The sequence below is a fragment of the Anastrepha obliqua genome, chromosome 1 (genome assembly GCF_027943255.1).
Source record: "Anastrepha obliqua isolate idAnaObli1 chromosome 1, idAnaObli1_1.0, whole genome shotgun sequence".
NCBI lineage: Eukaryota > Metazoa > Arthropoda > Insecta > Diptera > Tephritidae > Anastrepha > Anastrepha obliqua.
The window spans coordinates 160,138,113-160,154,711 of record NC_072892.1 but is presented as its reverse complement, the minus strand read 5'-3'; the positions used below and the strand labels follow the sequence as shown (position 1 = coordinate 160,154,711).

The 16,599-nt window shown below is 40.6% G+C and overlaps 1 protein-coding gene across 1 annotated transcript in view; it reads left to right on the top strand.

The window, feature by feature from the left end:
• Positions 1-1,778: 1,778 nt before the first annotated feature.
• The window catches only part of LOC129238131 (proteoglycan Cow), a 131,150-nt gene continuing 116,329 nt past the window's right edge, over positions 1,779-16,599 (top strand). The window contains exons 1-4 of the mRNA XM_054873171.1: positions 1,779-1,805; positions 2,493-2,565; positions 11,639-11,741; positions 12,274-12,486. Of these exons, the coding sequence (XP_054729146.1) occupies positions 1,779-1,805; positions 2,493-2,565; positions 11,639-11,741; positions 12,274-12,486 (416 nt within the window). The remainder of the gene's footprint in view (positions 1,806-2,492; positions 2,566-11,638; positions 11,742-12,273; positions 12,487-16,599) is intronic.

Below are 16,599 nucleotides of genomic sequence, written 5' to 3'. Positions count from 1 at the left end.
ACACTTGCAGAAAAATAATTGGGGAAACTAGTGGATGTAACCGGAATAATGCTCTACAAGGCGGTGGTTGGGCCAATTCTCTGCTTAGGTATTGTAGTATGGTTGAATGCTCTTGAGCAAAGGGTTGACAAGATTCAAAGACTCGCACCTGTTTTTATAATCGGCGCAATGTCAACCACACCATCACAAGCATTAAATGCCACATTAAATTTCTTTCCAGTAGATCTGCAGACTAGACATATCGCTGGCGAAGTGGCAATAAGACTGAATCCTTTGAGGCAGTCGTGAAACATGGGCTACGGCCACAATAAGATCCTAACTCTTATTTTGGAACTTCTCGGACGGGTGGGCATTGCACTCCCGCAAGGGTAGAGTTGGAACGAGAGGATGTACACAGATGGCTCAACACTTGAAAGAGCAGGGTGAGTGGAGGTGTATATTCTGAATATCTATGGATCTCCTTTAGTTGGCGGCTACCCAACTACTACAGTGTTTTTCAAACTGAGCTGATGGCAATAATGAAAGCCGTGACACTGGTACAGTGTTACGCGATATCTGGAGATGATATTTACATTTTCACTGAAGCCAGGCGGCGATTAAAACCCTCAAAAAGCAGTCGACAATCTTTAGAGTAGTCATGAAGTGTCGTACATCTCTTAACGAGACGGCTGAGTTATCTCACCCAAAGGTAACATGGGCTACTGTCATTGCGATATTGAGGATCACTTCAAGGCCGATGAACTAGCGAAACATGACGCCAAATTTACTGATGCATACACAGATAATGTCAATATGTATACCGTTACAGACTTGTAAGCTACTTATTTTTGAGAAAATTGTAAGAGCAGCGAATGGAAGATGGCACAATGAATCCACCTGCGGAATCATCCGACTTGTCTATTCTCAATGACAAAGGAACAGAATCTCTACTAGCTAAAATAAGCATAGTTTTAACACACTGATTTCCCTTAAAACAAAGCGGTACCTAATAAGCAAAAACGGACAGGATGGGCATGGGAAAATGACTTCTGCAGAAATTGTCTAAGTGAGGAAGAGGAAGAGACGATCTTGGACTTTCTGTGCCCTTGTCCTGCTCCATCCAGATGCAGATTCACCATTTTAGGTATACGAATTTTTATTGAGTTGGAACATCTCAATACTGTGAAAATGAGGGGTATTGTGAAAATGAGGGGTATTCTAAAGTTTGTGAATAGTTCGTAATGGGTACTAGTTTTCCACCCACTATCACAATGGACTGTGAGGCTGAGTGTGTCCCATAGTGGACAACCGCTGAAACCTAACCTAGCGCCAGTACTGTTTTGCACTACTGACATTCTCAAGTCCCAGCACTACTGAGCTTCGGTGCAAGTTAACCGAAAATACTTTCGGCATATGTTGGCAGGTATAAGTACTTGCACATGAATAGGTAGATAGGTAGAAGTGAAACTCGGTCTCTAGGCCAGCTCACTTAAACCGCTGCCAATCCATTGCCATACCACAGTAGCAGTTTATCTGCCACTCCTCGTTAAACCAATTTGTGCAAGCCCATTGATCTCGCTGACATTTATCACCCTAAGGTCATCAGTATCATTTTTACGATGAGCTAAAGTATCTAAACGTAGTGGCATGCCACGCGAAATGAGGCACATTCAGTCTTTGAGCATGTCGGCCTATGAGACAGTGGCCTGTGATCGAAGCAACTGACATAGAGGCGTTCAGCCTTCACCGAATAAGCAGCGCCTAGAGTCCCATTTTGGCCAAATTTTTTTTGTAGCATTATGTGTCATGGCATTACATGCCATTACGTAAGTCCCTGCATTACTTCAATTAATGTATTCAGTGCCTTGTCTTGACTACAATCTTTTTGCGCTGTAATTTTCCGGCCGTAGTTTCTGCTGAAAATACATAAACAAGGCTCGCATTGTTCAAGTAGTTAGCAAGTCATTAAAATGCAATCAGTGTTCAATTATTCAAAATTACAATATTCGTGCACGTAACTGTAATAAAATCAGTTATTGTCATTTATCATATTGGGACATCAAATATGGAATACGCACCACATTTACATGCGCAATGTAATCGATATTACTCATACGCCACGCTGCTCTATACGGCACGTGCAGACAGAGGTAAAAGTCTCTGGTGATGCCTGTGCGTCAACATTACCAACAATTTTATCCAGTTTTTGGCCCCATTGAAACTTCGAATACTCAGTTGTCATTATAGCACATTTTTCATCATATTTTATTTAAGCACTCTGTGCGCTCTCCCTCTTTCTCCCTCAAGCCACTTCGCAATTTATCGATGTTAACCATTCTCCATTTTGCCATATTTATTTATGTCATATTTTCATTATTTGTTTTTTCTTTTTTTGATTTTTCATTTCTGTTTTTCATGCGCGCATTAATACACTCGAATTCACATGTGTAATTGAAATTTTATTACGTATCTACTTTATAATAATTATTCTCTTTTTCGCCTGTTTCTTGCAGATAAACAAAAACTCGCAAGTCCAATCGAAGAGCAGCAATGGGGAACGCAAGCGCTGGATCCACGATCCCACAAGTGAGTATAACTACTTGCAAAAAGGGCGCGTGTGTGTTTGTAGCGGCTCCGTAAATTGCATTAGTGTGTACGTGTGTGTGTGTGCGTTGGCTGTTCGTGCTCGTGCCTGCAGTTGGCGTAAATTTTTTTGTGCACAGCAGAGTAACCGTAAAGCCAGCAGGTGACCGCGATTTATTGCACAAGTCTTCATTTTATTCCAAAACAAATATCCATAAAGTGTCGGAGAGGAAGACGCGCTTGAAAAATGCATCCCGGTTACAGTGAGCGTGGCTGTGTGTGTGTGTGTTTTATATTCATGCACACATACATATATATATATACATATGTAATAGGTAAACACATGTGGCGGATTAAAAAGTGTAAAAGAGAGATGTTTAAACGATGTTTACTTGAATATATTATTTTAATTAAATCAAAGCACATCATTGAGCAATGCAGAATAATATTTTTAAACATTTTTTTTTTGTTTTTTATGTTCTGATGCTGTCAAATTTTTTGGTTAGTTTTAAAGCAGTGTAGTACTAGGGTACTAAATAAGTCTTGCGGTTCGATAAGAGAGGCCGTTGCTATAAGCCAAACATTTTTTTTGTTATGTTGGCACACTCTTCATATTGACATATGTGCCCATAATTATGAAAGTCAAAATTTCTACAAAAAAAAAAAATTGTTTATCTCTTATTTCACATCCCCATTATCTGAAACTATATGTATTTAATGTAATTTTCACGATGTCGTCAAAAATAAACCTACAGATAGTGATGGTAATTTCAACGTGTTAATTATGAAAGTGGTCTAAGTCAAAATTTGTAAAAAATTAATATACATATAATTTATATTTACTGAATGGAAAAATCCATGCATGCAATAATGAGGAACAGAAATTATATCTTAGAGAAAGTCATGATGTACATTTACAGAATGCCGAACGAGCTTTTTGTTTTTGTTTTGTCGGAACAATTAGCAAGTGCACCACTCAGACATTAATTAAGTCCACTGTACTGCAGGGTATCCGAGCCTTTTAATTTGCTTTAAATGTACCAGATCTCCGAAGAAATCTGAGTAGATCTTGTGGTGCCAAGGAGCCAATATGGTCGCTTCTTAACACATCAGTGCCAAAGACCTCAAACCTGATTCGAGCGGAGGCGGAACAGACGCATCGGAAGTGGTCCATCGTTTCATCCTCCTCTTCACAAGCTGGGCAGAGTATACTGTCTGATGCCCACCCTTTCCATGTGCTTCACCCACAAAAAGTGGCCTGTCATCAGTCCAACCAGCCGTCTGCACTTCTTTCTGCTTAATGACAGGTGGTTTTGCGACAGTCGATCGAACATGACAGGTAACATCAGTTTAGTCCATCTGCAGCCTCCCTCAGCCTGCCAAGCTCGCTTGTGGGTTGTAGTAACTCGTTGACTTTGATGGCTGCAGAAGGGAGTGGCAAAACGGGATATGGGCCAAAGAAGTTGGCTTCAGAGCCCATCCTAGCTAAGGTTCATTGCTTCTTGAAGGGCATATACCTCCGACTGAAACACAGATGCATGCATTCCAAGGGCAAAGTGCAGTTTTGTCCTGCTGGGTTCCACGTAGACCCCAGAGCCGGAGCCGTGCTCGGTCCTGGTGTCATTCGTGAAACTGCGAAAACAGTGTTGGCTGGGCTCATTTTCAGAGTTTGACCACAACTGAACCTCTGGCAGCACTACACTATTTCCCTTTTCAAGTACCACTCTTGATGGCATTGAGTCAAGGGGCATGGTGAGAATCGTTGGATCGGAGTCCATTCCTTCTCTGCTTTCCAACGCCAGGCAGGCACCGTACCAGTTCCCATTGTGATTCAGCCTGCAGATGGCCTTCAAAACCTTTCCTTGGATGAAAGCATTGAGTGATGGTAGACAAGTCAGAATATCTAGTGCCGGGCCTGAAGTAGTCGGAAAAGCTCCGGTGCAACAGATGGCCACAGTGCGTTGTAGTCTCGATGATGTCCTCCTGACTCCCACGAGAGAGAGTCTACTCATCCAGACCACTGATGCATAGGTGATAATAGGTCTTATCATAGCTGTGTGGATCCCCACAGCTGTAATACCCCACGTTTTCCCAAAGACACCTTCGTGCAGCTGTCACTGCTTTGGATGCCTTTGTTTCAACGTGTGACTTCCAGAGAAGTTTACTTTCGATGATTACTCCAAGATATTTGATTTCTTTGAATAGCTGGATTGTGACTTCTTTTATCTTAGGCAGAACGAGTCCATCAAGCTTTCTCCTTCAGGTAAAGAGTACAATACCAGTTTTGGTGGGGTTTACCGATAGCCCATTCACAAAGCACCAAGTGTCAATCATATCCAGAGTTTTCTGCACTTTTCTACAGATGTTCATAAGCGACGGGTCTATTAACAAACAAGCAACGTCGTCCGCATATGCTTGTGACTCCAGCACCATTTAAGGTGGTGAGTAAAGGATCGGTCACCATGCTTCAGAGTAATGGAGAGAGTACTCCACCTTGGGGGCAGCCTCTATTAACCCCGGACGACACCAGCAGATCCTTCTCCGCCCGCACCATGACGATTCTTTCGGCTAGCGTTAAATAAATCCAATTCACTAGCATCCGGTCTACACCTTGTCTACTGTCAGAGCCACACATACTGTCGAAAGTGGCATTATCAAAAGCCCCCTCTATATCCAAAAAGTTGAGAGAGTGGCTGAACCTTCAGCGACCTCTGGCGCATATGCAACTCCACTAGCCGTTCGAAACTTTTCAGCATGAAAGAAGTCATGCTGATGGGTCTAAAGCTTTTGGGGCTGGTGTAGTCATCTCTCCCAACCTTAGGGATGAAAGCGACCCTTACTATCCTTCACGAGCGTGATATATAAGCCAGTGCCAAGCATGCAGTGAAGATTTTCTTTAGGACTGTAGTCACTGACTCTCTGTCTTCCTTCAGCATGGCGGGTGAAATACCATCTGGTCCGGGGGACTTGTTACGAGCTGGGAATTGTCTTACAGAGGACCTGCAAAAAGCTAAAGAAAATTTCAGCGAATAGTATGGATCCTCGTTTGATTTACAAAAAGCACTTCCGTACCCTAAATTGTCTCTCTGTCGTTAGCCCGTGATAAGCGAAATATGTAGGTTTATAACTTGGGCTTCCATAATTTCCATAATGCCAAGATGTATTTATGGATTAAACTACAGCATCAAGAAGTGCACAGGAAGTAGCACCATGCATTTTAACGCATATGGAGGACATTGTAACTACTAAAAAACACGTTCAGGCCAAAATCGTAACAATAAAATAGCATTAATATGGATGAAAATTGCTCAGTCAAATAATAATAATAATGAAACGGTGGTTGTTGTTGTTTAAAGTGGTTTAAAGAATTTCCACTGAAATAATCCTAATTAGTGACCAGCACCGTTTAATTACCACTGTCCTCGTGTGATAATTGTTTTTTGTTTTGTTCCAAGTCAGATCCATTTAGTGAGGTCAAAGTATAGCAGCAAATTCTTTATCTCGATGTCTGAGATCTCATGAATTTGCTGTAAGAAAGGCTTACCGAAGGAGCGCTGTCGTGCCCTAGCTAGCCCTGGACATTCACATTAGTAGTGGGAAAGAATTTCCATCATCCTTTCCGCTTGACAGCTTCTGCAGATGGGATTCAAGGGGAGGCTGAGTCTGGCTGCATGATCTCCTACTTTCCAATGACCTGTAAGTGCAGTGATGTGTGAAATGTTTGGTCGAGAACATCCTAACAAATGATTCGGCCTTTGGATTTTATACGACGGCCATGTGTTTTTTGATGTAATACATGTAGTTAATTGCTTCCACCTTCTTTCGGCTAAAGCATGATAGTGTGAAGCAATGGATGCTTTTATTGTGTGTTGCCTGGGATGGAGACTGCCACCGTCTCTGCTATGTCTAGTGTAGAACGTTTTCTTGCTAGCTCATCCGCTATCTCATTACCCCGTATGTTCCTATGACCGGGAACCCATATCAGAGTAATTTCAAGTCAATGGCTAAGTAGTTCCAGTTCCTCTCTACACTGTAAGATGTAGTTTGGATGAGATAGAGTTGGAGTCTAAGGCCTTGATAGCTGCTTGCACCAACTTCCTTGTAGAGTTTTATTGATTTGCATGCTTCTCTGATCGCTAAAAGTTCTACCTGGAACACGCTGGCATAGTCAGGAAAACGAATTGACTGAGATAGGTTGAGTGGTTCCGAATGGAAGTCAGCTCCCACACCACAGTTCATCTTAGAACCGTTAGTATAGATTTCGATATCGTATCCTCCAATAGTGAAACGGTAGACCACAAATTTTTGATACCGGAAAATTGTGTTTTTCTTATCGCATCGCAAAACTTATGGAACAACCAAGTATAGGGTTTTTCAATAGGTGCGCTTCAACTTTTTTCCGATAGGGAGGGCGAACGACGCAATATTTTTTATTTTTCGCTTGTCATTTGTAAACTTCATTAGTATACATTTCATCATGGAACGCTACACACTTGAGCAACGATTGCAAATCGTGCAAATTTTTTATGAAAATAATCGTTCTGTTGCTGCTACTTTAAGAGCATTACGGCCATTTTACGGTCCATTTAACAAGCCGTCCCGTTTTGGGGTTATGTGAAGTCATTGGTCTACAGTAACAAGCCGGTGACGATTTGTGAGCTCAGAGCCAATATTGAACGCGAAATTGCTGGAATTTCGGCCGATTTATGCAAAAGAGTGGTCGAAAATTGGGTTCAACGATTGGACTTCATAAAACGTGCACGCGGTGGTCATGCAAACGAAATCGAATTTCATACTTAAATGTATATGTTCGATAATAAAAAAAAAATTAGTTAAAAAAGTCAAACCGTTTGTGTTTTATTCAAAAAAGTTCAAAAGTTGAAGCGCTCTTACTGAAAGACCCTTTATTTACTTATTTTTATTTATATTTAGCTCTACACTTTTTCTATTAACAGAACTGAATTGAAATGAGATGCAAACTATATTAGTCTTAATTTGTTGATGGCTGGGCGATGCTGTAGTAATGCCTTTTCATTACGCCAATTAGCCATTTAAGCGGTTACGCTACTGCAGCAGCTTCAAAATAAGCATAATTAATGTGGACATTTTTTTCAGCGGTATAATGAAATAAACAAGAGTTGTGGAAAAGTTTCTTCGTTGCACATACCTCATTAATAAAAAGGTCAACTGATTTGAGATTTGTTTCCTTTGCATGTCAGATTGTCATATCTGTGGTTAATGAGGCAATCAAAAATACCCTGGAATTCACCTGAAGTAGCTCCCTGCGGGGTTTTTCCGACAGATCGAGTCAACAAACTACAACGTGTAATGCGTTTAAAGAGCCGAATGAATTAATGGAAAAATCGAAGATGGCTACACCGTAAATAGAGTTCCAGAAATGTTTCGAAAGCTGGGTGAAACGCTGGAATTTTTTTTTTGGTTTTGGCTAGCAAGTGCAGCACTCAGACATTAATTAAGTCCATTGTACTACACTTGGATTCCCTTTTATGTTTATTTAAATCTAACCGATCTCTGAAGAAATCTGAGTAGATCTTGTGATGCCAAGGAGCCAAGGTGGTCGCTTCTTACACATCAGTGTCAAAGACGCTGGCATTAATGCGTTGCAGTTGATCCGGAGTACTTTGAAGGCAATAATAACACTTTTGAATAAACTTATATTTTTAATTTTCCGAATTTAGTCCGGGAACTGTTTGATCAAGGTGGAATTATGGATAGATGCAGACCGTCAAAAATTGCATGCACTTTAATCTTTCCACTATTTTTGTTTGTTTAATCTTTCAAATCAAGCCAATCCCTCTAGTAGCGCCAGTTCGACCCACCAGTATTGTTTGTCGTCGTCTTCGAGGATCCAGTTCTTTATCTAATTTGGTCTGTTTATCTGCCGCTGACCTCGTATCGAAATTCTTTACTCATTTCAGTGTGACCTTAAGGCGGAAAATCTGCCAGCGAAATCCGCAGGAAGGTTAGTGGGTGCAGGAGTATTCACTTGTAGAACCTTCGGACATGACTCAATAGGAAAGATGAGCTCAGACTTTGTAGACTCAGACTACATGACTTTGTACTTTAATTGGGAAGAAAGGTTTCGTACTCCAATTGAAGAGGAAGGATGGCACAAAGGCATGAAGCCTGATTGTAGGACTTTTCACATCTAAAAAACGGCTTTAACACTTTGTACGGAGCTGGAGAGGGCATTTACTGCTCAAAACTAGGGATTAGGCAGCCTATCAAGCTGCCAGACCACAGCAGCATTTTCCAAGCGGAAGTTTTTGCTGTGGGGAACGCCGTGGAGCTAGCCTACACTAGAACAAGAAAGAACTCAATAATTAATATATACGTGGACAGCCAAGCAGCAATAAAAGCAATAAACTCATATTGTATTAAGTCCAAAAAAGTTCAGCGGAGCAGGGAGGCCATTGAAACGCTAGCCGCAAACAGGAGGCTGCACATTTACTGGGTACCCGGCTATAAAGGCATTATGGGAAACGAAATAGCAAAAGTGCTGTTAGACTACAGAGAACGACGTACAAAAACCGCTAAGTACAGTATACTACGAAATGGATGACTACATGAAAAAACGAGTGGAAGCTAGGTGGACTAATCTGACCACATGCAAAATAGCAAAAGCTCTCGCGAAAGGACTGCAGAAGTATCATAGGTATGCTGACAGGTCATAATCTATATATTGGCTGCACATGCGTACAAGATAGGGATTGCTAACACGGACAAATGCGGGACATGCAGAGAGGATGTTGAGGATGTTAAACTTTAGAACACATTCTGTGCGTTTGTCCGGCATTATTAAAACCGGTTTATAATGCCTGGGAGCCCCACTGTTTGAGGGTCTCAACGACGTCTCAAAAGCGGATCTCCCAGCTCTGCGTTGACATCCTACATAATATCTAGTTTCAGTATTCATAGAGGTCGGTCTCCATCTGGTATCGCTAGGGACCAAAAGGTCTATGCGTAGTTTAATATCAACCAGGCTAACCTAACCCCTGTTTGACTTAATTGGTGTTGCATATCGCCGATTATTTATAAAATCTTATCCCACGATTCATTCATTCAATCTGAAGCAGATATTTGAAAAACATGATTTCTGAATGCTTCAAAAGGTGTGGAGGTGTTGAAAGGCACTCACACCGCATTTTATTTTTAACAGGAATGGTAATAGGATTACGTGATAAATTTTCGATTTCGATCGATTTTTCCTTCTTTAAAAATTTTAGGGTCGTAACAGGTAGGAATCATGGGTCGATTTGTGGGGAGGCAAAAAAATCGCCCATTGCTCTGTGAAAATCATATTCTAGGGATCAAAATAAGAAACCTTGCCGAAGGAACCATACCTCTAAAACGAATTCTGATGTCCCCCAATTTCGGTCGAACTTTTTAGTTTCTTTTCTCATGTAAAGGCCAAAAATGGTGATATTTTGAAGTGATTGTATAGGGAACCCCCCAGAAGAGTTCCAGGGGGTGTGCCACTGGCATGAGTGGATCGGCCGCCCAAAGTTAGTGGGGGTCGTTCATATATTTGGACTCAATTGGAGCACTCTAATTGGGTCAAAGTGGGATTTTTCGTTCGACCCAAATTGGGGGACATCAGAATTCGTCCATACCTCTAGGTTCCTTCGGCAAAGTTTCTTATTTTGATCCCTAGAATACGATTTTCACCGAGCAATGAGCGATTTTTAAATCGACCCGCCCTAATATGTATATATAATTATAATCGGCTTTTAACCTCTTCGTCGGCCAGTTGATTGAGCTGCTCCTCCTGCTATTTATGGTGTGCGTCTTAATGTTTTTTCCACAAATGGAAGGACCTATAATTTTATCCGATAGTTTTTTTATTGGGACATTTTTTCATGACTGAAATACACCCGGAGGTTTGCCATTACTGCCAAAGTGCAATCGCTATTAGAAACTTGTCTTAACGTTTGGTGTTTCACGCACGAATTTAAGTCACACACTGACCCATTCAGCGAGGGTGATCGCAATCTAGTTGGAATGTAATTTTCAGCACCAGATGTGCAAATTCTTGCTAGGTGTTTACCGCATATGTCAATTCAACGCAACTTACGAGTGGAATCATGGAATCACAGGCTTTTTACATTATTTCTCGGCATTTTTATTGATTTCTTTTACATCCTTCGCGTTTTTTGCTATTATCAATAGAATTTTATAAGAGTTACTTATAAACACCTCTACGATTCTACTACTTTACTTTCGCCGCGATTTTACTTTTCTTTGAACTTCCTTTTCTAAGGTCAAAATGCGACCCACATCGGTAAAAGTGTGCAAGTTCAGCTTTGACTCCAGTAAACTTTAATTTTGGAGCTCTTAACTGCGCACGCTACGCTTCATTTTTCCAAGAACTCTTTTATGTGCAGCGGTACTTATTATTACGACTTTGTTTACTTGCAATTCCATCCAAAGTATGTGGCACAAGTATGGTATGTGCGAGTATTTACGAGTTCATATCTCTTTCCATTTTCATTTCACCTTAAATAAAATACATAAAATATGCCACGCAATAAAAACATTACCGGTTTGCTTGCTAATGGATTGCCTGGTGAAAATTTGTGAGAAAATTACCTGCTCTGTTTGAAGTACAGCCTATTGGGTGCCTATGAAAATCTGTATCTACGTATAAGTACACACATACCTATAAATGAATAGGCCATTGTATTACGCACACACGCACACTTTGCAAAAAAAAGGATTTGTTTGCTTTTAATTTGTGCGAGGAGAAAAAAATTAAATGACTAAAGTTATTTGAGGTGACCGATAGAAAAGGGAGGGAAGTACTTTACAGCTGTGGAAATAAAGAGTTCAGGGTCTGACTAAAATAATGCAAAAGCAACCACTAATTATAGGGAATTAACTTCAATTATAAAATAAATATGTATGTATGTGTGTATGTATGTAAGTATCTATCTATCTGTGTGTGCAAATAAAGTTCTAAAACTTGTGCATAAATATGTCTGTAAATAGCACACAACTCTTTACCCACTGAGTCAATTACATAATTACCCTTTCCCAATTTTTTCTCCGCCACTAGGTGACCTTTGCCGGCCGTTAAATTGCAAGAAGCGTGAAATTTGTCTGCTGGAGGATGAGTACAGTGCCGTGTGCGTTTCGAAGCGTGACTTGCATAAGAATCGGTGAGTCTAAAGTAAAACAAACAAACAAACAAACAAACAGAAATAACAAAAAAAAACTAAAAATAAAGCAAAATAAAAAATATGTACCTTTATTCACACTCGCATAATAAATCCAATTAAATTAGTCTGCATACCTGGCTGGCCACCATCATTGCGCAGCCTATCACTTTAATAACCCAATTGGCCATCTGTATGCTACAAAATTAACTTACAACGCCCACCCTTCATCCAACTCCTTGTCAAATCCCATCTGCACTTCAGTCAGACAAGTGACTCTTGTAAAAAGTTTAATTATTCCCTTTTTCCTCACCTTTATACTCCTTGAATATATGCACCTACGATACCACAACACCAGCATCAGCACGAACACCAATACCAACACGAACACCAGCACCGTTAATCTTTTGCACTCTTTCCTTTACACAACTCTCACTCCCACTCCCGCTCACTGCTAGCTAACAACTCCACCCTGCCTGCTGCACAGCTGAACTAATTATTTTTATCTGCTTTATCTTTCGTCAACGATCTGTAGTGATGAAATAATCACGAAAGCCAAGTACTTGGAGGAGGAGGCGGCTAAGCGACGCGCCAACAAGGACATCATCAACAGCAACAACAACGACAATGAAAACGATGATGAGGATGTGAAGAACTTTAGCTCCGATGAGGATTCCCGTGAAGATGATGTATTCTATGAGAACAACAACACGGCCGGTGATAAGGACGACGACGAGGATGTGGAAGAGTGAGTGAAAAGCATAGAGAAGAATGAAATTAGTTGGAATTAGCCATAAACGACTGGGTTGGCCGTAGGATTAAAAATGAGATTTTTCACATTTCATTAATTAACAGTAATTTTGAGTGGTTGAGTGGCGGAATGGCGTAAAATACTTTGAATTTGGCGCCCTAATGCACACTATGGCCATGAGTAGAAAATTTGAAATACTGTAAATATGTGACGGTGAATGTATGAATTTTTGTGATGTATTTGATTTGATGACACGTGTCTGTTGTATATATATATTTTTTTGGTGAATACAGAAGTTCAGTATTAATTGTTGTGTGTGCAGTTGTATGTGGAAATCCCCTGCAGGGAGAAGCGAAACTAGTATGGACACATTCTAGTTCAGGTACGGGTATTTAATAGAAGAAATCAAACTAGTTTGGAAGTGACTCGAATAGTACTAGTAGTAAAGTGGGCAGTAAAAAAACAAAAAAATATTTATGTAAAAAAACAAAAGAAAACTAAGAAAAAAACAAACAAAAAATAAAAAAAAAACAAAATAAATAAAAAAAAAACAAAAAAAAAACCAAAAAAAAAATATAAAAAAACAAAAAATATATGTATAAAAAAAAAAAAAAACTGTTGCTGTCGTTTCCGTGCTTTATTCTCCCACTCAATGTGGTTTATCTTCATCGCGACTGTGGGTTGGTTGTTTGGTTGAAGTGGTGATTCATCAAAAATCCAGTTAGTGCTTTGTCACCATTTTGTTGCCACATCCTCGCTACCAACAAGTTACTCGGGTTATTTCTTATTGACTATATCCAGTCTGCGCAATTGAGAAACCTCATAATGTTGTTTACATCTATGCCGGGCAGCTCTTCCAGGTCTTCAAAAAGCGGTTTTCCAAGGGTTGTTGCTGTTGTTGTAGCCAAGGGTCAACATCCTTGCTTTCTATAGGACAGGGCATTTAAAGAGGAAGTGGAAGATGGTTTCCTTTTTCTCAGGTTGCTTACAACTGTGGCGGTGTGAGTTGTAAGAGATGCTCATTTTGGCTCCCTACTCTCCTATGGACACAGAATCCAGTTATCACTGCTGCGAGTCTGCAGACATCCCTGCCATTCATATTAGCCAATGTTGACGTTTGTTTGTGGTTGTAGGTGGGCCATAACGTTCTGTTTGCTTTGCATGCCGTCTGATCCCTCCATCTATAATCCGTGATTCGTAGATATTTTGAGGAGTTTGCATTCTTAACTTCACCGGATGATGTGAATACCGATTCTCTAGGAATGTTATTCACGGCAGATCCTTCTTTCACCAGTTCGTTTACTTTTTGGTTTCTTTCAATGTGCCGATATCCCAGGATCCAGATTCAAGTCGTCACGACTGCCGGGAAAGATATTGCGGAGTCCCATTTAGTGAAGAACGATCACGTGTCCAGGATAAATCTTATGTGAGACGATGGATACTCGAATACCTTCTCGTTCTTCCCTGAAACGTTTGCAGTGAAAGGCCACGTCGATGGACGATGAAGCATACGTCAAACAGACTTTAAGCAGATTTGTGCGCTGAGTTGTATACTGCAACGAAGAAGAAGTGGAGTCACAGGTGCCTTTAAGCTAAAAAGCTGTGATAAAAGTTCCCCAAAAATATTTTGTGTGGTATGCCATCTATCACGTAAAAAAACGTTTGCTGCCATTCGTAAAACAACATAAAGGTTTAGTTCTGTTCCGGCCCGATTCAGAATGATATCATTATAGCCGACTTTCCATAGGCTGGTATAAAAATCTCATGGGAAATTTCGTTCAAAGAACCCACAACTTACCAAACAATGATACATCCACTATTTTTACCACAACTAAAGTGTTTTTTACAAACACTTGGTGAGATTTTCCGAAAAAACATGCGCCCATTACTTTGAGGCGCTTCTTCCGTAAGCAACTTTTATTGGATTAGGCTCGTATCGGATTAGCCGTGCTGCCGATTGCTGTTTTATTTCCGGCTCGTAAGCCTAGATTCGAGATTCGTCACTTGTCACGATGTCATGAACGTGCTTTGAACCACTACCGCCGAATTTTTTCAACGTTCTTTTATACCAATTGGCACGAGCACGAAGTCGTTCAGTTGAAAAGTGATCTGAAATGTGAACTGGTTGGCCTTCTATATTAGTTCACAACTAGTATTTTTTTCCTACAGGGCTTGCATCCACACATCTATCTGTGTGTGATTTCATCAGCGGTGGTGTATGTTTTTGAGAACTTATGTGTACAGGGTGGTCCAAATAATACTTTATTTTATAAGGAATGCAATAAAAACTACAAAAACGAATTTCTTTGTGTAGAATATGGCTTTCCTGGAAATAGTAAATATTCTCATTTGGCTTACTTTGCAGTAAAACATCCGTTCAACCATTTCGAAAACAAATATTTTTTCAGTGCTTAGCCCAAGTATAATTTCGAAATTCTGAGCGCTGAAAAAACGTTGAATATGGTGAAATAGCCGCTCCGATACGTCTAATTGACACTGTCAAGTTATCTGGGATTGTATTTACTTAGTGCACAGAAGTACAGTTATTTAAAGATTTGTGTACTTCAATGAATTGCGTATGGCATCCGCTGTCAAGGATACGAGAGGCAAGTTTGAGAACGCTAAAGCTGACGAAGAGATGGTTTGCTGAAGTGGGTCTGAATATAAACCCATCCATCACCCAGTCATCATTCCTTACACCAGGAAAATAGTCTTACCAGGAATGAGGAAGATCAGCATGAACGGGGTCGCTATTGGATTGGTCAGCGAAGTTTAGTAACTGGGCCTTTTCCTGAATGCCAAGCTTAACTGGAAGAGGCATTCTGCGGCAATCATATCTAAAGCAACAAAGGCTCTCATAATCTGCAAATTATCACGCTGTAACCCAAGAATCCTGAGATGGATGTGCATTTTGATAATAAGGCCAATGACAACATATAGAGCGATTACTTGGGTATCGAGAGCTGCTCTCTCGACAGTGGGGGCAGAACTAACTAAACTTTGGCGCTTAGCAGTCGTGTGCATCACAAAGGCGACACAAACCTGACATACAACTGCGATGGAGGTGATGCTCGAGCTGTCACCGATTCACATCATAATCACTATCATCCTATCCTGTTCGATATTACTAGAGAAGGTTTCGGCAAAAGAAAAGTTATGCAATCTAAGAACATGAGGTGCATGAAAGTGCTGAGTCTGCAGGTTCCACTTGTCCAGCTACCCAGGGACGATATCACTAAAGTCATCAAATTCGAAAAGAAGCTCAGAATTGAACTGGACGTGGGTCGACAAAAAAGAGGCGTCGAAAACTCAATCCCTCCCTTAGGATAAACTGAGTCCATTGCAGACTAATCAGTCATCTGCATAGCATTGGTATACGATCCACTGACTCTTGTCATTTCTACCACGGCGCATACTCTCAGTCTAATCCAGCGCTATTTTAAGTTTAATAAGGGAACTGGGTTCGTATGAGGTACTGTGATGAATAAAGGACGCAAAAGACCATGAGCTCGAAGTGCAAACTTCAAATTGAGTATAATCTAATTAATCTTAAACCAAACTCTGTGCGGCTCCCTAATACCAGCAGTGTCTTCGCTGCGGAATTACTAGCAATTGGGGAAACTTGTAGGCTTCTAATCGCAGATTTCTCTTTTAAGGGCAATATCGCTATATTTCTTCTTCTCTCGGATAGCCAAGCTGCAATCCAGGCACTGGATTCAGCTACAACAACCTCTAAGGAGGTGGAAAAAAGTAGGAATAGCCTTTCCACCTTGAGTGGAATTTAATGTTAACTTAATCTGGGTCCAGGGACATCGGAACATTTAAAGTAACGAAAAAGCAGATGAACTGGGAAGAGGGGGATCTGCCATGAATAATGCTCTTGCAGAATCGGCATTCAAACCATTAGGTGCAATCAAGAATACAATTTCCCTAAAATATCACCGAATAGCGGATAGCAGATGGAAAGACCAGACGAAATGCAAAATTAGTAGAATGTTATGGCTCACCTACAACCTCAAACAATCGTCAACATTGATAAACAAGAAACGAAAGGTCGCCTGGAGACTAACGGCAGTCATGACTGGCTTTTGGTCTATCGGAGAACAAGCA